The 20,996-nt window shown below is 35.1% G+C and overlaps 1 protein-coding gene across 14 annotated transcripts in view; it reads right to left on the bottom strand.

The window, feature by feature from the left end:
- SYNJ1 (synaptojanin 1) overlaps positions 1 to 20,996 on the bottom strand; it is a 119,045-nt gene that overhangs the window by 25,893 nt on the left and 72,156 nt on the right. For all 14 annotated transcript variants that reach the window (XM_074214093.1, XM_074214097.1, XM_074214096.1 and 11 more), the window contains 9 exons: positions 19,498 to 19,582; positions 17,091 to 17,231; positions 16,310 to 16,502; positions 15,895 to 16,053; positions 14,557 to 14,713; positions 9,023 to 9,140; positions 8,700 to 8,915; positions 4,335 to 4,413; positions 264 to 426 (listed from right to left, as the gene is read on the bottom strand). In XM_074214093.1, the coding sequence (XP_074070194.1) occupies positions 264 to 426; positions 4,335 to 4,413; positions 8,700 to 8,915; positions 9,023 to 9,140; positions 14,557 to 14,713; positions 15,895 to 16,053; positions 16,310 to 16,502; positions 17,091 to 17,231; positions 19,498 to 19,582 (1,311 nt within the window). The remainder of the gene's footprint in view (positions 1 to 263; positions 427 to 4,334; positions 4,414 to 8,699; positions 8,916 to 9,022; positions 9,141 to 14,556; positions 14,714 to 15,894; positions 16,054 to 16,309; positions 16,503 to 17,090; positions 17,232 to 19,497; positions 19,583 to 20,996) is intronic.

Raw genomic sequence — 20,996 nt, 5'->3', positions numbered from 1 at the left:
AGAACCCAGAAGTTGAAGGACTAAATTACACAAACCACCTATCAGCTTCACAAATACATACAGAATAAGCATGTAGGATTATTTGTTATAACTCTAAAAATTATTTAATAAAGCTATAGGAATAAAACATTCTATATTTCAAGTCCCTCTAGTTCTAAATTTGGCAGATTTACTTGCAAAACTCATGTCTTCTCTTTTAACTCTAGATCTATGATCCCATGAATAACATGGAGCTAAAAAATTTACATGTTCAGTAAACAGACCTTCCATAACAAAATCTTCAGCAACTTCTGCATCTTCCCCAAGCAAAGTTGAACTTGTTGATGATGGCAATACATTACTAATTTTCTCCAAATTGATTTCTTTTTCCAAATCAGCAATCCAATTTGGACTTTTTAAGGTAATAGTTATGATTCGATCTAAAAACTATATGTGGAGGAAAAATACAAATTATTTACATGAAAATTAAACCTTCAACATTAAAGATATTTTGCCCCATTTTTCTCCAAGATCCAGAGTGGTTTAGAGGGCATGGCAGCTAGTTCAGGGGCCCTTCTCTGCTCCTTGTTTAGGGAGAGCTGGAGACAGGAAGAGAACTGTCACCAAGGAATATTCAAAAGTGTAAGCCATTTCTTATCTAAATCCTGCACTTCTCTTATTTCCATTTATCTTGCCCCATTCCTCTCATATCCCATTCTGGTTCAGAGTTCACTGTGAACTCTGAACACCCATTCTCTTCACTAAAACCTTTCTCTGGGGCTCCTTTTATCTATTCATACTCATGAAGATCTGGTGATATTGAATTCCCTAGCTATTCTCTCTATTACTTGGCTACATAGCCCAATCTTCAACTTGATTCTGGAGGGAAAGTTGTAATGTTTATTTTTGTTGTTTGTTCTTTGCAAGGCAATGGGGTTAAGTGACTTGCCCACACAACTATGTAATTATTAAGCTTCTGATGCCAGATTTGAAATCAGATCCCTAACTCCAGGGTCAGTGCTCTATCCACTATGCCACCTAGCTACCCCTTGGAATATTGCTTGCTCACCCCTGCCAATTCCAGTCTGCACCCTCTCCTTACTTGAAATTTACTCCATTCAATTTTTTTATGCAGGCAAGATCCTAAAAGCATTTATTTAGTGTACCCTGTGGCATTTGCCCTCTTTCCAAAAGAAATTCATGTGTACCTCTTCACTAACTTCCCCTTCCCAATTCTTCAATCTCTTTAATCCCTAAGACTTCCTTCACTCCACAATAATTACACAGGTATGTATACCCAGCTCTGTATCTCTGCATCTCATGATCACCCTCAAGTGTTCTATTTTAATGCATAAAATCCTCAAAATGCTTTGGTCAGATCCATACCCTCCTATCATTCTCTTTCCCTATACTTTATCTATCCCAAATCTACTCTTCTTCCTTACTTCTCTATTATTCAAGTATTCTCCCGAGCTATTACATTTCTGTCCTTCTTTCCCAATCTTAATCCTATAGCTAACCACTTCCTCTAATCCCAAATCCCTTAACCCCATGGCCTACTTTTGTTCATGTTTTGCCCAACTCTTACCATCCACATTATTTGCTTCTGTTCATATGCTGAACATGAGGAGGAAGAAATGTGAGCTGGAGGAAATCGTACAACCAAGCTAAGTAAATTCTCTACAAATTCACATATCTAATCTCAGAAGTTCTGTACCACAGCAAAGAAATAAGCATACTCTCTAATTGATCCTCTATCCTATTCCCTAGAAATTCTACTCTAAATCTTCTTCCTCCATTCTTGTGTTCTAGCCAAAACTGCCTTCTTTCTCTTCCTAAGCCATAACATTCCATCTCCAGTCTCCAACTGGAATCTGCTCCCTTCTCTACTCTGCCCAAATTTCTCCTCCTTCCTTTATAATGCAGCTAAAGCACGAATTTCTACATGGAACCTTAAGAACCCAACTGTTAGCATCCTTTCTCCCATCCTCTCCTACCTTGAATTTAACTACTTCAGTGATTTTTTTATTTGTGGCTTTTGTTGTTGTCATGGTGGTTAGTTTTGGGGGTTTTTTTGAGCATTACAAATGGCTCCAAAGAATAGTTTTCAAAGGATCAAAATTGCATGCCCTTCCAACAATCAATGGAAAGACACACGATAGGTATAAATCAGGGGCATATAATAGCAAAAAACTGTCAAAGAATGGTATGAAAATAACAAAAGACATGCATGACTGGAAAAAATAGATGAACTGGTGGACAATCTATGTATGCCATTGGTACCCATATGATATTAGGAAAGCTGGAGAAGGTACCCAGCATATCATAGTAATTAAAAAAACAAAACAAAACTTTCATACTTACACAACACTTTAGGGTTTACATACTTTTATCTCAATTATTTCATTTGATCCTCAAAACAACTCTATGAATAGATACTATTATTCTATTCTTACAGATAAGGAAATTTATGCTCAGAGAGATTGAAAGTGACTTGCCCATGATCATAAAGTTAGTGTTAAGAACAAGAATTACAATTCAGGTCTTCCTGACACCCAGGTCTACAATTCTTCTTCATCATTACTACCCTGTGGAAAATTTATAGGAAGTCAAAGATAAGTTGTAGAGGATGGAAAATGTCACTGGATTCTGAGCTACTTCAGTGTAGAGAAAATCCACACTGATATCATAGATTCATTGAAGTATTGTTTTTTAAACCTTTTAGTGACAACTAATTTATTTAATTTTTTTTTTTAGGCTTTTGCAAGGCAATGCGGTTAAGTGGCTTGCCCAAGGCCACACAGCTAGGTAATTATTAAGTATCTGAGGAAAGATTTGAACCCAGGTACTCCTGACTCCAGGGCTGGTGCTTTATCCACTGCTAACTAATCCTAACTAATTTATTTAAATATGTGATTAATAATACTAATAAAAATGGGGGTGGCTAGGGGGCACAGTGGATAAAGCACCGGCCCTGGAGTCAGGAGTACCTGGGTTCAAATCCAGTCTCAAACACTTAATAATTACCTAGCTGTGTGGCGTTGGGCAAGCCACTTAACCCCACTGCCTTGCAAAAACCCAATAAAAACCAAAACAAACAAAAAAAATAATACTAATAAAAATGGCTACTTTCTACATTTTAGCAGTTATTTATAAGATAAGTAGTAGTTTATGATATAAATCATTAACATAGTAAAAATTTCATCATGCCATTGCCAATATAATAAAAATGTCTTTAATATTAAATAATAATAAAAATATGCCCTTGTGTCATAATAAATCATTTTCTTCTGAGTACTGGTCTTTTTCAATCCAACCTAATGACTTCACATTTCAGAAATTTATGATCTGACTGGAAGCATGCAGAATAAATTTACAAATCAGCTAATTTGTAGAAGTTGAGACAATACTGTGTCTGTCAACAGAATGATTTGTGCCTAGTAAGTCAATAATATTCTTGAACAAAGAATAGTTTTGATGGTCTAACCAAAATTTAATAACTATTGAAATTAAAAATTATTATCTATAAGAAGTAGGGACATAGTTGAATGATTTTCTTCTTACCTTGCTTCATTTTCACTATTTCATATCATCAGCTAAATGCTAATTGAATGCATATTCCATAAGTGATATAAAAATGCCCCCTGAAAAAATATTTGAAATTTTCAACTACACAACAAACTCTAATGAAAGAAAACCAATTATATTAGAGGCAGTGTGGGGTAGTAGAGTGTCAGACTTGGCGTTCAAATCTTACTACTACTATTTCCTAGCTATATAGTCATGGGCAAGTCATTTAATCAAATAAGATGATTTATTGAAAGTAATCTGCAAACCTTGAAGTGATCTATTTATCTAGTCTTCAATGAGACTCTAAGTGGGTGTGTCTCTCTATATAAATTTATATAAAGTCTGCTCTCATTCTGACATTCATATTTTCTTGTTATTCTACATCAATGGCAATTACATTTCATGGTTACACTAGTTTCAAACTTGTACCTAAATAGAAAATATTTCTATCTTTAATTCTGTAAGATGGAAGAATGACTATCTTTTATTAATGAGCATGATTAGATCAGATTAATATATTTTCACCTGCTTTAGGAGACGATTTCAGCATCCTTTAGAATCAGTAAGATAGTGACTTAGGGGAAGCTAAGTGGCGCAGCGAATATAGCACAAGCCCTGGAGTCAGGAGGATCTGAGTTCAAATCCAGCCTTAATACCTGCCTGAGTGACTGGGCAAATCACTTAACCCCATTGCCTTAAATAAATAAAATTTTTAAAAAAGACAGTGCTTTACACAAAACAGACATTAAATAATTATTTATTAAACTGAATAAAAGTTACATTACCTCTTTTCCACTTAGACTCAGAACGCTCAGGGCAGAACTTCCTGCCAAAAATGTAACCCACATTTTATCTTCTACAAACCTTTAAGATAATTGAAAAGAATTTCAGTTATCATTATTGTAATAATTTGACAACTCACTGACTTATTCAATATAAATTTATGGCTGTGTGAATACCAAAAGATAAAAACATTTTTAAGGGAATTTTAATAAATCCCTAATTTCAAAACGTAACAGTCACTAGGCAAAATATTAAATATGGTTCTTTTATCATTAGGAAAAGAAAAAAGTAAAACCAAAAGAATGATAGCTATCAGTCTTTTTCTTAGAGAAACTTTTCTAGGTTTGGCAATGCTTAGGATTTCTAAAGTTAGATAAAGAAGGACATTAAGATTAAATGTTCAAATCATGGACATTTTGAGGGAAAGCCTCAAAATGAAAGCTGCTGGAGCAGATCATAATTTTTCTATCAAATATATGATTGCTACAAGTGCCTACTTGTAACCTTAGGAAATGAGAAAGAAACTATCTGATACTCAGTTTGTTCAGTATAAAGCTAATATGTTGCTCCTTGCTATCATCTGAAATATTACAACTTTCTTCAAATTCTCTGAAATTTTCTGGAGTATTCTTGAAGATATTTGGAAAAAAAAATCACACACACACACACGCGCGCGCGCGCGTTCTACAGTAGCTTTAAAGTCTATTACTCATTAGGTTTTTAAGATAACTCTGGCTCTTCCAAAGTTTAACACCTCCTTGCCTCCCAACTCCTCTGGAATTCTTTCAGTCTTAAGCACTTCAGTCTTCCTTTTTTACAATCTGCAAAGCTAATCTTTCAATATATAATGCTTCCCTTGGTTATAGTTGACCTTCTGTGAATCTTCTAGACTAAAAGTCTCCCTCATAGCTGAAATGCTCTTCTTTCTCTTTTCTACTTCTTGGCTTTCCTTACTTCTTTTAAGGCCCAGATGAAAGAAGACAGTCTACAGGAGTCCCACTTAATTCTAGTACTTTCTCTCTGTTGAATACTTCCTATTTTGTGTGTACATGTATGTGTAAATGAATGTATAACTGTTGCTTTTCTTTGTATCAACAGTTCTCAACATGAATAATTAAAGAATGAATAATTGACTGAGATGGTGTGTTTTGTCTGAGATACACAAAAGAATCAAGTCCCACTGGATCTCAGTGTACATGGAAGAGAACAAGTGTATCAGAAAGGTATGAAGGAACCAAGTTATGAAGGCCTTTAAAAGCCAAAAGGAGGATTTCATCTTTGATCCTGGGGGCAATAGGGAACCAAAAGAGTTTACTGAAATGAAGAGTAGGAGTAGAATGTTGGTATTGTTGGTACATTGCCATGATCCAAAACATATGTTTTGGTTAGACAATATGACCAGAAAGAACAGTGATCAATGTTGGAAGGGATGTAGGAAATCTGGGACACTAATATATTGTTGGTGGAGCTGTGAACTCATCCAACCTTTCTGGAGAACAATCTGGAATTATGCCCAAAGGGCAACAAAAATGTACATATCCTTTGATCCAGTAATAATACCACTACTGGGTCTATATCCTGAAGAGATTATGAAAAAGAGTAAAAACATCACTTGTACAAAAATATTCATAGCAGCCCTGTTTGTAGTGGCAAAGAACTGGAAACTGAGTGAATGTCCTTCATTTGGGGAATGGCTTAATAAACTGTGATATATGTATGTCATGGAAGACTATTGTTCTATTAGAAACCAGGAGGGAAGGGAATTCAGGAAAGCCTGGAAGGATATGCATGAACTGATGCTTAGCGAGATGAGCAGAACCAGAAAAACATTGTATACCCTAACAGCGACATGGGGGTGATGATCAACCAATGGACTTGCTCATTCCATCAATGCAACAATCAGGCACAATTTTGGGATATCTGTGATGGAGAATACCATCTGTATCCAGAGGAAGAATTGTGGAGTTTGAACAAAGACCACAGACAATAGTCTTTAACTTTAATTAAAAAAAAACAAACTGTTACCTTATTATGTAATTTTGCTGTCTCTTATATCTTATTTTTTTCCTTAAGGGTATGTTTTCTCTCTCATCACATTCAACTTGGATCAATGTATACTATGGAAATAATGTAAAGACTAACAGATTGCCTTCTGTGGGGGATGGGGGGAGGGACGTGAGATTATGGGAAAAATTATAAAATTCAAAGTAAATAAATACATTTAAAAAACAAAAAAACAAACAAAAGCATTCTGGGAAGGTCACTGAGTAGAGAAGATGGACTGAGATGGGAAGAGATATGGAGACCAACCTGCAAGCTACTGCAATAGCTGAGGGGAGAGGTGATAATGGTCTCCAACAGGTTGATAGCAGTGTCATAGGAGGGAAGGGAGTATATACAAAAGACATTATGAATCATTGAGACTGTCATTTTGAGCTCCTGGAGAGCAGTAATTGTCTTAGCTTTCTTTGTATCCTCAGAACTTAGCACAGTGCCAATTACTGACTGACTAACCATGCCTGTTTTTCTTTGCTTCCTTTCTTAGTCAATACCTTATCCAAAATAATTGTCTTTTCACAAAACCTTAGTGACTAGATATTTAAATCTTCAAGTATAAACTTTAAAAGATATTTTAAACATCTAAAAGTATCACATCTACTTCTTTATCCAAATACTTACGGATCCAAAGAACTGAAGGTGGCAAATCACATTACTTTTCCCTTTACATGTTTACTTTTAATTTTAAATTTAATTATAAAAATCATGTTTAATTTTCCTGTATTATACATAGGGGTGTAGGAAATCTGTTTTCACAGACATGTACATGTGTATGCATATGGTATCTCTAAATAAATACTAAAGAGGAACTATGTAATCTAGCTTTTTGTTTTAGACACAATTGGTATATTAACAAATGCCTGAGCAAAAACCTGAAAGAAGTTCAAAGTTTCACATTATTTTATCCACTCTTTCAATATTATTTCAAAGTTGGGAAAGCACATTTTAATGAATAAAGAATGAAAGCACATGGCCAATAAAGAGCAGATGTTCAGGTCAGTGACAATGCTGATAATACTCTTCTCTTCGATAGTCTCTTCTTTAGGTTACCATGGCTACCTTTTCCTGATTCTCTTCCTAGTTGCCTGACTACTCCTTCTTAACCTCCTTTGCTGGATCTTCATCCAGGTCACACTGGAAAAAGGTATCCCCCCAGTCTTCTGTCTTGGGCCTTCCTTTTTCCCCTCAATACTATTTTATGTGATAATCTCATCACTGTCCATGGCTTCATCTCAAACTTCTGGTTCCCTCCTTTATAATCTTTTTACTCCTTTCTTCCCTATTCACCCTTTACTCTTCTTCTCTGACTCTTCAATCCAATGATGTTGGTTTCCATGATGTTCCTCTCCAAACCCCAAGCATTTTCACTGGCTTTACCTCAGGCCTAGAACATTGTCCCCCTTGCCCCATCTCCTAGCTTCTCATTGTCTAAGCAGAGCCTTTCCTGATACCCCTCTTTAAGGTAATGCCTTCCATCACCTGACTCCAAGTTTATCCTGTATTTTTCTGGTTTGTAAAAAGTTATTTGCTTGTTGGCTCCTCCATTAGGTAGTGAGCTCTTTGAGAGTAGGGACTTGTCCTTCTTAATTCCAACTTTTGAGACATTGCCTGGGACATAGGGTTTAATAAATGTTTATTAAATAACTTTGAAATTGTTCAAATGATACTTTACCTTTTAAAAAAGTTCTCATAATTATTTTTTTTACTTCCCATTAAAAATGATTACAACCAAGAAGAGGTTGCTTATTACTACTCTGTATTTACATTCCTTGTTGCCTAGGACAGTGTTCAGCTCATAGAATTTTAAGTTTTATTTTGCCAGCTCATATTGAAGTTCTGTCATAGCTTTCACTTAAAAGTATATTCCCAGGGGCAGCTATGTGGCACAGTGGATAGAGCACCGGCCCTGGAGTCAGGAGTACCTGAGTTCAAATCCGACCTCAGACACTTAATAAATACCTAGCTGTGTGGCCTTGGGCAAGCCACTTAACCCCGTTGCCTTGCAAAAACTAAAAAGTATATTCCCAGGGTCACTTTAAACTTAATATAAATTTCAGATTTTAACCTCTACATTTCTCTAGTAATATGCCTTACTTTTACCCTGAACACACAAAGTGCTTAACTCAATAAGTTTGTTAACAAAAATCAGCTATTATATTCTTACTCATGCTTAGTAGCTTATTCTGAAAAAAATAGGAAATTTAATCTGAAGACAGACTGAAAATTTAATTAGGTCATGAGTCATTAAGTACTCTGAATTACAATAAAAGCTTTCTGATTAAATGACAATCAACAAATGCTGCACTTACCTTATAAGGATAACTTCACCATAATTTGCAAATTGCTGGAGAAGTTCATCAATCAAGATATCATCAAAAAAATTATTTTCAGGTAATGAGCTTTTGATGGAGACCAATACTGTGCCATCTGGTGGTCCTTGGGTTGCAATGACTTCCTTATAAATATTTTGTCGTGCTTCAGCATCCACTTCAAATATATCTATATCGATTAGTGCAACAACAGGTCTGAAATGAAACATTCAGTCAGCTGTGGGAACATATTGAGGATACAAAAGGGAAACTAATTTGCTTTCAAATTAGAATATCAATATGAATATCCAAGATATCTAAACCTGTGATCAGAAGTCTTCAGCTCAGCTCTTCCATAGTGCAGCAAAGTGCCAGGATTCCAAGTGTAAAGGGCTTTGCTTTCACTTTGAAAACTAGCATTCAGAAGATCCAAATCTTCAGCTGTAATCAATATAAAGCAGCTATTTAGATTGGAGTAGTAAAAAGATGTACTTTATGCACATATTCTAGGGGTGACAGGAAAAATTCCCTGTCTGTTTAAACCCCACAAATACATACTTTCTGAAGTATCTATCAAAGCAATATGATAGATGACCCAAGTGCTGGGGGGAAATTAAACTACAAGCATTTATTAAACACTCATTAGGTTGTCAGTACTATTGCTAGATGCAAGGAGTGCAAGTACAAAAAGCGAAGGAAACAATCACTCTGCTTGAGGGAGGCATCATCTAAATATCTAGGTACAGACAGTGTAAATACAAAATAAAGAGAAGGTACTCAAGTCTGTAGAGAAGGAAGAGCCTGAGTTGCTTTAAAGGAGGTAAGGGGATTGAAAAAAGTGATACGAGATGAGACACACCCAGCCTGAAAGTCATGATCAGGAAAAGAGCCTTGACATCATTTTCAAAGAATTACTACAGGAAAATTGCCCTGATATCCTAGAAGCAGAGGGCAAAATAGAAATGGAGAGAATCCACAGATTCCCCCAAGAAAGAGATCCCAAGAAACCAACCCCCAGGAATATTATAGCCAAGTTCCAGAACTCCCAAGTCAAAGAGAAAATATTACAAGCAGCCAGAAGGACACAATTCAAATATCATGGAGCTGCAATCAATATCTCACAGGACTTAGCAGCAACTACATTAAAAGCTCTTGGGCTTGGAATATAATATACTGGAAGGCAAAAGAGCTTAGAATGCAACTGAGAATCAACTACCTAGCAAAACTGAACATCCTCTTCCAGGGGAAAAGATGGACTTTCAATGAAACAGGGGAATTTCAAATGTTCCTGTTGGAATGGCCAGAGCTGAACAGAAGGTTTGATCTTCAAATAAAGGACTCAGGTGAAGCATAGAGATTGGAGAAGGGGAAAACATGAGGGACTTAATGATGATGAACTGCATGTATTCCTGCATAGAAAAATGACACTGATAATACTCATATGAACCTTCTCAATTAACAAAGCAGGTAGAAGATTTTATACATGAAGCACAGGAGAAAACTGAATTTGAAGATAAAATATGGTGTAAAAATGGAGTCAATAGAAAAGAGGGAAATGTAATGGGAGAAAGAAAAAGGAGAGGGGGGAATAGGCCAAGATATTTCATATAGTAAGATTTTTATTTATTACAATGAGCTATTGCAATGATATGGAAGGGGGGAAGACAAGGGGGAATGAGGGAATATTCGCTTTCATCAGAGGTGGCTATGAGAGGAAACAGCATATATACTCAATGGGGTATAGACATCTGGAGTCAGAAGGAGAGAAGGGAGACAGGGGGAAGGGGGGGGGACATGAGTGATGGAGGAGAGGATGGACCATGGGGGGAGAGTGGTCAGATATAACACATTTTCTTTTTTACTTCTTGCAAGGGGCTGGGATTGGATGGCCTGTCCAGGACCATAGGGCCAGGTGGATGCTGGGCCTAAGGGGTGGTATGGGGGCTCAGGGCCTCTTGGCCCCAGGGCCAGGGATCTGTCTGCTGCGCCACTCAGCTACCCTACAGCAGAGTCAGAGTGAAAGGAGAGAGAAAATATAGTACATGGTAGTAGAGCAATACGAAAGGAGGGAGTTGCGATCAGCCAACGGTAATGGTGGAAAAATATGGAAGTAACTTTTGCGATGGATTTATCATAAAGAATGTGATCCACCTATGACAGAGTTGGTAGGGTTGGAACACAGACTGAAGCATATTTTTTATGATTATTATTTTTTTGGGGGTGCAGGGCAAATGGGGCTGGGTGGCCTGCCTGGGACCGCATAGCAGGGTGATTGTTGGGTGTCTGAGGCCAGATTTGGACCCAGGTGCTCCTGGTTCACGGGTCAATTCTCCATCCATCATCCAGCCACCCCTACTATTATTACTATTTTTATTTTATTTTGGGTCTTTTTTTTCTTTTTTGGGGGGGTTTTTGCAGGGCAGTGGGGTTGGGGTAGCTTGCATGTCACATGGCTGGGTGATTGTTGGGTGTATGGGCCGGATATGGGCTCAGGTGCTCCTGGCTCCAGGGCTGGTGCTCCATCCATTGCACCACCTGGCCATACCTACAATTATTACTATTATTTTTTTAATTATAATTTTTTTCTCTCCTCTTTATTGCTTAAGCGAGTCTATATTTTTTGGGGGAGGGGGTATTTTGTTTACTTAAACAAGAATATTTTATTAATGTATAAAAATTATTTGTACAAAATGAGAATAAATATTAAATATTAAAAAAAAGAATTTGGATGCTGAACTGATGCTGAGATGAGCAGAACCAGAAAAACACTGTACACCCTAACAGCAACATGGGGGCGATGTTCAACCTTGATGGACTCACTCATTCCATCAGTGCAACAATCAGGGACAATTTGGGGCTATGTGCGATGGAGAATACCATCTGTATCCAGAGAAAGGACTGTGGAGTTTGAACAAAGACCAAGGACTATTACCTTAAATTTAGAAGAAAAAAAAAACACCCTGATACCTTATTGTCTGATCTTGCTATTTCTTATACTTTATGTTTCTTCCTTAAGGATATGATTTCTCTTTCATAACACTCAATTTGGATCAATGTATACCATGGAAACAATGTAAGACTGACAAATTGCCTTCTGTGGGGCGGGGGGAGTAAGATTAGGGGAAAAATTGTAAAACTCAAAATAAAATCTTTAAAAAAAAAGCTACCTAATCAAATTGCCTTATTTTATGACATATGAAGAAATAGGCACAGAATGGCTAAGTGACCTGCATAAGGTCACACAAGCAACACATGACAGAACCAGTTTTAAATATGCTGTATGTTTGCAGAGTTTCTCTAGGATGAGTGGAATAGATCAACTCAAGTAGACCACTTATTCAACTGCACATCACATTCTGCACATTAAGCTTCATTCATCCATAAGACTTTCCAAAGTAAAATTAGGTCAGACTTGAGTGGTCATAGTTATCCTACAGAGTTTAGTAGTATTTTTTAGTTTGAGGCAATTATCACAATACTTTGTACAAATCAGAGAAACCTTTTCCATCTGAACTTGGGAAAACTTGTTCTGTGCCAAAGGCACAACACCTTTGGTGAACATGTAACTCACTCAGTATTTAATAGAAACAAATAAAACTATCTCTGTGATTTTGCCTCTCAAACAAACTTGAATGATTAGATTTGGATGAAAGACCCCTTACTGGAAAGGGAGGCTACAGTTTGCTCTATAAATCAAATGCTTTTTAAAAAAATAACGAGATGCTATTTCTAGAGGAATAGCAATTATTAGTTATTTTTATCTTTTTTGGAAATGCTGTGATTTTTTCCAGTTCATATTTTCATTCTTCCGGATGTCTTAAAAATTAATCTTTCAATGTTTTCAAAACTGTGCTATATCTAGCAAGATTTCTACTGAACGGTCATGCTATTCCTAATTTCATGCTTAGTTCTTTTTCCTTATCGTCATCATTATACACTGTGAACTAAAATGTTAGTTTACAAATATGGTGGTTTCATTACCAGAGATGACAGCGGATCACTATAGAAAAGTTGAAAGAACCATTTTACTTTTCATCTCTTTGTGGTTGCCCTTTAAATTTCATTTAAAAATCCACATTGATATGATCTGACTCAGTTGGGTTTCATGCTTAGTTTTCTGTTTACCACTTAGTTATTTTTTGAAGTGATACTGATCATGATATTTCACCGTAATATTTTCCTCCATAATATTTTGCAATTTATTTGCATTATATTCTTAACCACTCCTCAGCAGTCACATCTCCCCATTTGGAAAGAAGGATCCGTATTTGCTGATTTGTTAAAGAAACTTCTTGGCTTTTTTATACTATTCATTATGACAATTATTTTACATCAGTTAAACCTCTAAAGGAAATTAAAAATGATATTTTATTCCCTCATTTCCCATTTTTTTAAAGCATGAAATACTGCCTGTAATGATCTAATAGTCATCTCCTTTCTATTAAGGTGCTGAATTTTGTTTGTTATAGTTAATGGTATATGTGTACATAGGTAACAGAATTAGAAACGGTATATCCTATGTTGGTTTCCAGATGTTTCCTAGCTGTGAAGTCAATTTAATTTTTTGTGATGTTGCTAAGCAATTTCCACATTCAAGGCCTCTTTCTTCTCAAGGTATTTACAATATAAAGGTTTGAGTCTTCTAAGTGTATGGTACAAACCTTTGACTTCCTATTTTTTAATCTTAAACCATGCTTTCCAGAACAATTTTGATAAATGACTTTTCCGCTATCCTTCCATGCAATAAAGTCACCTGGCGTCAATGCATATGCTGGTTTAGTTTTGAGGATATTTTTAAATTCTTCACAAAATTTTTCTTCTTCATTTTCAGCAATAAATTTTGGAATATAAACTGCAATTACCTTTGAATGGTTATTTTGCTTATAGTTTTCAACAAATCTTTACTGTTTGTTTTTATGGGGCAACAAGGTTAAGTGACTTGCCCGAAGTCACACAGCTAGTACATATATTACAAATTTTGAATGGCAAAATGACCAATTGTCATATGAAATGATTTTTTCCTTTGGGCACATGATGAAACCACATTATTTGCCCCTCCAAGGTGTGAGTCATTCATCCATATGATTCATTTCAACCAGAAATGTAAAAAGTATTCAAATAGTTAAATTAACATTTCTAGAAATTCTAAAACCCATGATACTGGGCATCAACACAAAAGCAGAAGAGGATCATGCAAGATTGAAAGACAAATACATAATTTTTTTTATGCTGCATGGGCTGAATTGACCAAAAAAGTCCATCACTTAGGGGCCAAGCTCATGAAAATGAGTCTTTCCATATTTAGGCCGACATTTAGCAAACACTAACTCACCAGGACTATTCTCAAAAACCTTTTAGCTTGGGAGCAACTCTCAGAGTTGACAAGGCTTTGAGAATCCAGGGTTACCTTCATACCATTATGAAGAATTGGAGTTGGACTTCTTTTACTTAACAAAAAAGCTCCATAGATGATACCACCTATGCCAGAATATTTAAAAAGCCTTTGGCAAGAAAGAGGAAAAACACTACTTTAATATGTAGATGTGCAATACTTCAGAGACATTTAAGTCAATATGAAGATATTAGTATTCCATCGATAATATTATTGAAAACACTTAATTTTTTTAAAATTTTCATAGGAATGAATATCAGAAAAATATGAATGGAAACAATACCCCAATATTGTAAAGAACTTAACAAATTCAACACGGGGGTGCTTAATTTCTTATTTTGCTAATCTTCAAAAAGAATGGGTAATAAATCTATAGAATGTCTGTACTTTTCAATTGACTTTAAGATTGTTGTACTTAATTTAATCTTATTCAATATCATTTAATTGAACAGTTAATTCCCCAACCTGTTCTATCAAAAGGCCATTTTCTTCTTCTCCAAAGAATACGATCCGTCCAGGCTGGGGTACGACATTTTTCACTGGTATCGTAGTCATCAGAAAACAAATCATACTTGTATGTAGGAGCAAAATTTATTTTTCCTTCATAAAATCCTCTAAAGATCTACAGCAAACAAAATATATGTATATATTTTGTAAGTTATATTAAAAAAATCCAAATTAAATATTTGCTTTTGCTACAATTCTTTTATTCTTTGATAATGAAGGACAAGAACCAACCAACCAACTCTTCTCTAAAGGGTAGAAAAATATATTACCTATCAGTTATTTTTCTCGCTCAACAGAGTAAAAATTAAACTAAGATAAAATAATTCTCAAGTTGCTTGTTTTTCTTTTTTTTTTAAATACAATATGCTAACAAAATCAAACATAAGGAATTCCATCTGAACTCCTTTTGATGTAGACTAGGTTATTACAGTACTAAGGTTTCTTAGAAATTAAACCAAATACTTCATTTTGTAATTGAGGAAATGGAAGTTTTAAATAGAGCAGGGCCTACATATCTAGGTAGTGGGAAAAGAAGGAATAGAATTTGTTGTCCAAGTCATACTGTATTCTTTTTACCATAGTTTGAACAAGTAGATACAGTGGAGAGAAGTTTCTCCTAGTATTAAACCTAAATATAAATTTACACCTGCTTTCATTTTAATCAAGAAAGAACTCCTGAGAAATATGATGCTTGCAAATAGCCAACATAATGTGAAAAATAAAGAAGCGAAGATAGTTTTCAAGTATAGGGACTTTCTTTTTAAAAACTTTAAAGAAAGAAAAATCATCTATAAGGTACCAGTATGCAAGGCTAGAACCTTAAAATATAAAAAGGAGAAAAAAAAGTTAGATTTTTATGAAAAAAAAGTAGAAGAGAATTAATTTTTTTTTTTTTAGTTTTTTACAAGGCAGTGGGATTAAATGACTTGCCCGAGGTCACAGTTAGGTAATTATTATGTGTCTGAGATCACATTTGAACTCAGGTTTTCCTGATTCCAGGACTGGTGCTCTATCCATTGTGCCACCTAGCTTGCCCAAGCATTAAATTTTTAAGCCAAAAAAAAGAACAGTGTAAAAATATCTAACTTCTAGTCAAAATTTATTTCTTCCCATATTCATGAATACATAGAAATAATATTTTACTTTTTTCTTCCCAAAAGGAGGAAGAAACAATTCTTTAACATAAAATGAAAGTTCTTATAAGCCTTCTAAAAATCAACTTACCACTCAAGTCTCTGACATTCTTAACCACGTTCACCATTAAAAAGAAAAAAGTTCCTCTTTCAAGATGTATACCTGTCCAGAAGTCTTCTGCATAGTAAGTTGATCTCCTGCTATAAGTAAATCCCAGTTCTGCTGCTTTATTAGATCTTTAACCTCTTCATTTGGTAGATCTATACGATAATTAAAATCACCACACCAAAATATATAGTCATGTGAAAATAACATCCTCCCCTGGAAAAAAATGAGATGGATATTAAAACAACTCCATTAATTTTCCCTCAGACACTATTTCCTCTAGTCTATGTTTTTAACCTTGTTTTAACTAAATATGTGACAAAATGGTACACATTTACATTAATAATTTTGATTTTATAGGAGAGTATTAGGAGTTTCCTGATGATATTAGCATAGATATTTCTGAAAATCCTAACAGGTATCCTGTGAGAAACTGCATTCTCTAATAGCCAGAAACATTAGCTTAGCTTACCATAGGAAAGCTCAGTTTTCGGGCTATTTCTACAAAATCTTCATTTCTTTCTCTGACTTGTGATTGTCCTGCAGCAAAGTGACTGCAGATAAAGCAAAGACTTGTTGTGTGGAATAACATCCGTATGGCAACTGCTCCTTTATTTCCAGTAGCACCTCCCATTCCAGTCTTCACAGTATCAACTCCAACATCCCTTTAAAACAAAGAATTCTAAAACAAGGCTATTTGACTGCAATAGTTTCTAGGAAATGAACAAAATACATATTTGTATTATGTATCATAAAAATACAAGTTATGTCTAACAGGTGAATTCGGTGAAGCTATAAAAACTTGGGGCCTATTACAAGTAGCATTATAAAATAAACAATCATTTGTTTTAAGATCAGAACCATTGTTCCAGAAGCATCTCTGTAGCAGCCCACATTTTCTTTTTTTTATTTTATTTTATTCTTTTCCAATGACAGGCAAAGGTAGTTTTCAATATTCATTCTTTTGCAAATTAATACTTTCCCCTTCTTTTTCTTCCCCTTCCCCATGGCAATGAAGAAACTGATATAGGTTGTATAATCGAGTTGGACATATATTTAGATAAGTTATGTTGCGAAAGAGGAAGAAAAAAGATAAAAGAAGTTTTAAAAATTGAACATAGTTTGCTTTGCTCTGCATGCAGACTCCATAGTTTTTCCTCTGGATGTGGATGGCAGTCCACATTTTCTAGCCCCATTGTGTTAACTAATTTTATAGCACAAAGCAGTATTGGCAATGCTTATTTCTTACTGACCTGATAAAAGGAGCATGTTGGGGTCTGATAAAAATGAAGAGACAGACGCCTACCAATTGCTCAGAAGCCAGCAACACATATTTTTTATCTCTGGAGATAGTCTTCTGCAGTTCAACAGCCCACAATTTCTGATTAGTTGTACTATCATAAAAAAGGTTAAAAAAGGTTGCAGAGATAATTCATAATTTATTTATTCTGTATTATAATACCACAGATAATAAAAGTCACACTATAGTAAAATCATTCTAAGTATTCTAGTTATTTTTTCCTGAGCATTTCTTTATCTTCTCACTTTGAGCAAAAATGCTCTATACTTCCTCGAATTTCTCGTTGCATGTCTGTTTTTTTCCAACCAATTAGATTATCTGCTCTTTGAGAGCAGAGTCTGGATCATACCTTTGTAATTTCAGTAATACACACACACAGACACACACACACACACACAAACACACACAGACAGCTTTGCACATAGCAAGAATGAATTCAAAGTTAGAATCTTTCTCCTCAAAAAACTATATTTTTGCAGACTAATTAAGCTTTCAAATTTACTTATATCTCAAAACAGTGATTACTAGGGCAGATTTTATTCTGGAATTCAGCAAAATCCAGTCATTTCTTGGAATTCTGATCTATCAATCTCTTTAATGAATGCCAGAACTTTGAAGAAAAATAAGTTTTACTTATGATCAGCAACCCTTTAGACCATTGTATATTTCTACTTTCCTTTAGGGAGGAACTCATTTAAGCATAAGCCACACATTCTTGGATCCTTTCTACAAACTGTATTTATTAGTGATAGAGACCCAACAGTGATGTATTCTGAAATCCCAAGCAAAGGCACTGTTATTAACTTTCTAAAAATGAATATTTTTTAAATATCACATTTGTGTCCCCATAGATCCTTTCCATCTCTTATTCCAACCCATAGTCCATTGTGCAAGAGCATAAAATAAAGTGCAACAATGTACTTTAAAAAAGCAGTTCAACAAAACTAACCAACTCAATGTGTTGAGTTTATTTATTATCAGACCACATATGATAAGAAATTTATTTATAAAGAGATTAGTCTGCAACAAAATGAATGGGTTCATATTCAGAAAGTTGTTTGTTCCTATTAATCACTATTTATTATATAACTCCCAACTGAATAGGGCTTACTTAGGGAGATCAATTTTGGTCCCTTTCAATTGGATTTACTGCTGGATAGAATGTCAAATAGATTAAAGCCAGAGTCTTTTCTAACAAATGCCACTGTGAGTCATGTATATATTGAAGGGACTCTATATGCCCTGAAGATTTTACAAATACATGTCATCACTAATTTTAATATTCATATATGTATGACAATGTTAGTATGGGGCTGATGCATAGTATAGTATTAAAAAACAGAATTTAGAGCTGACCACCTAATCCAGTCCTCTACTTTGCAGATGAGGAAACTCAAGGCTAAAGATGTTATGTGATATGCCCAAGGTCACACATTAAGTACCCAGATAATAAAGAAAAAAGACATGATTAAAACCTAGGGACTCAGGAGTCTAATTATATTTCTCCATTAAATAACACTAAGTGTACCCTGCCCATACTTAAAAGTATACGGTTCTAGAAATAATGTTTGAAAACCCAAAATAATTTTCAAGTTAGCCTATGTAAGATCCTAAAAATATTAGAACAAAAGAAGTCTCAGGCCACGGGAGGAAAATGAAGCAGTAATAAGTGCAACTTGTTAAGTCAAGAGTCAGGAAGCTCATATACTATCTCTGTAAGCATCAGAGTAACAATATGCCCTTCCTTTCATTTCATTTCCCATTGCTCCTTTTCTACGATTGCCTAAAAAGAAGTAAAAGGAATGATGGTCCCCAAAGTCAGAGAGGTCTCAAATTCTATTACTTACCTGTGTGACCTTGGGAACTTTACCCTCTGATATTCAGTTTCCTTATCTACAACATGAAGGGACTGGTCTAAGCTTCTAGAATTAAATGTAGGATTCTATAATCCTTCTTTCTCACAGTGATCTGCACCTACATTTATAGTTAAGAAGAATTACAAATCTCTAATAGTGAAAGAAGTTCCTTACATGAAGGCAAACACTGGTTTATATATCCCTTCTGACTCCTGCCTTGGTTACATGTGTTTTGTCATGACAAGTTCTATGTTAACCATACAACTGTATACCATAGTCTGTACAGTAGACATTTTTCACTGACTCAGGTTTATAAGTAGTTAGGGCCAAACTCACTGCTACCCTTTAGGTCAAGAAGAACAAAAACAAAAATCCCTACTTAAGGGTTTATATGCTTTGAACTCCAAAGTATTTTATAGCTGAATTAGTTTCAAAAATCTGATTTAAACTAAGTTCTAATTGTAGAATTATACATTTTTTTCTCTGTTACTTTTTTTGGCTTACCTTGCACTCACAATGTTTCCAGCACTTAATTCTACCATTTCTTCAAAACCAATTACAAATATGTCAGTAGGTTTATTTTTCCGATCTACAATTAAATATTTGAAAAGGATTTTGATACATACATATTCACAAGAAAAATTTCCAAATATAACTAAAATTCCATTAAAACCTAAGTTGATCAAAATCTATCCACTAAAGTCATACCAATTCAAATCTGATAAAATCACTTTAAATCTCTGCTCAAAAGCCCTATATTTTAAGCTTGATAGTTTATTCAAGTAGAGATAACAAGCTTTTTACAATCTGAACTCCTTCCCTAAAGCAAGTCTCAATAACTACCAACCCATCTTACTACTTTTCCTTTGCTACAAATTTTTTAGGAGAACAATGTACACAAAACCGAAGGGCTTTTTGATGAGAAGGATACAGTCAGGCCTTCACAAATGGTATTAGAGCAAACTAAATCTTTATAGTCAACACCATTTAATTAAAGGCATAAATAATAGTCTATTTGTTAGCTGATTATGAAAAAACGATTTGGTCCAGTGGAGTGAAATAAAGCTTTAAAGGTCCTCTTCTCAATATGTTCCCCCTATCAAATTCATAGGATTCCTTTAAAGATGTAACAAGTTTGTTCAACAATCCTTTTGATTATTAATAGTATATCAAGTAAAAAGCAAGGAAATTTGTACGCTCAATCCAAGGGGTTTGCCACCCCCCAAGGTGGATTTCCAGAACACAGTTAAAATCAGAGTTATTTCAGTGAGGTAAAGTCCTCAAGATACTCTTGATTGCATCAAGATCTTAAATACTGTAGATCCATAATCACTCAAAAAAAAATCCTTTTTTTGTTTTTTTTTTAGGTTTTTGCAAGGCAAATGGGGTTAAGTGGCTTGCCCAAGGCCACACAGCTAGGTAATTATTAAGTGTCTGAGACTGGATTTGAACCCAGATACTCCTGACTCCAGGGCTGGTGCTTTATCCACTGCACCAACTAGCCACCCCCCAAAATCTTTTTTAAGGTGTTTTTTTTGCAAGGCAAGGGGGTTAAGTGACTTGCCCAAGGCCACACAGCTAGGTAATTATTAAGTGTCTGAGGTCACATTTGAACTCAGGTCCTCCTGACTCCAGGGTTGGTGCTCTATTTACTGTACCACCTAGCTGCCCCTACTCAAAAAAAAATTTGACCTAATAGTCACATATGAAAAACCAGAAGGATGAAAAGTGTCTGCCCATTGTGCAGATTATGTTATGCAGTTGCATAGCCAATACATAGAACTGTCACAACAGAACAAAGGAATCAAAGAGAATGTAGATGGGCAATGAATTGGACCTAGAACTGAATAGGAAGAAAAGAACAGCTGGACTGCTCTTGGAAAAATGGTGTAATTATTTTAATGAGTCTAAGTTTCTTCCTGAAACAAAGATGAAAGGACAGTGGCGTCCTTCACATCAATAGGGGAATTTAGAAAAGGGATGTGTTTCAGGGAAAAAGAGAA

The sequence above is a fragment of the Macrotis lagotis genome, chromosome 1 (assembly GCF_037893015.1).
Source record: "Macrotis lagotis isolate mMagLag1 chromosome 1, bilby.v1.9.chrom.fasta, whole genome shotgun sequence".
NCBI lineage: Eukaryota > Metazoa > Chordata > Mammalia > Peramelemorphia > Peramelidae > Macrotis > Macrotis lagotis.
Note: the sequence above shows the minus strand (reverse complement) of the source record. Positions and strands in the feature narration are given on the sequence as shown.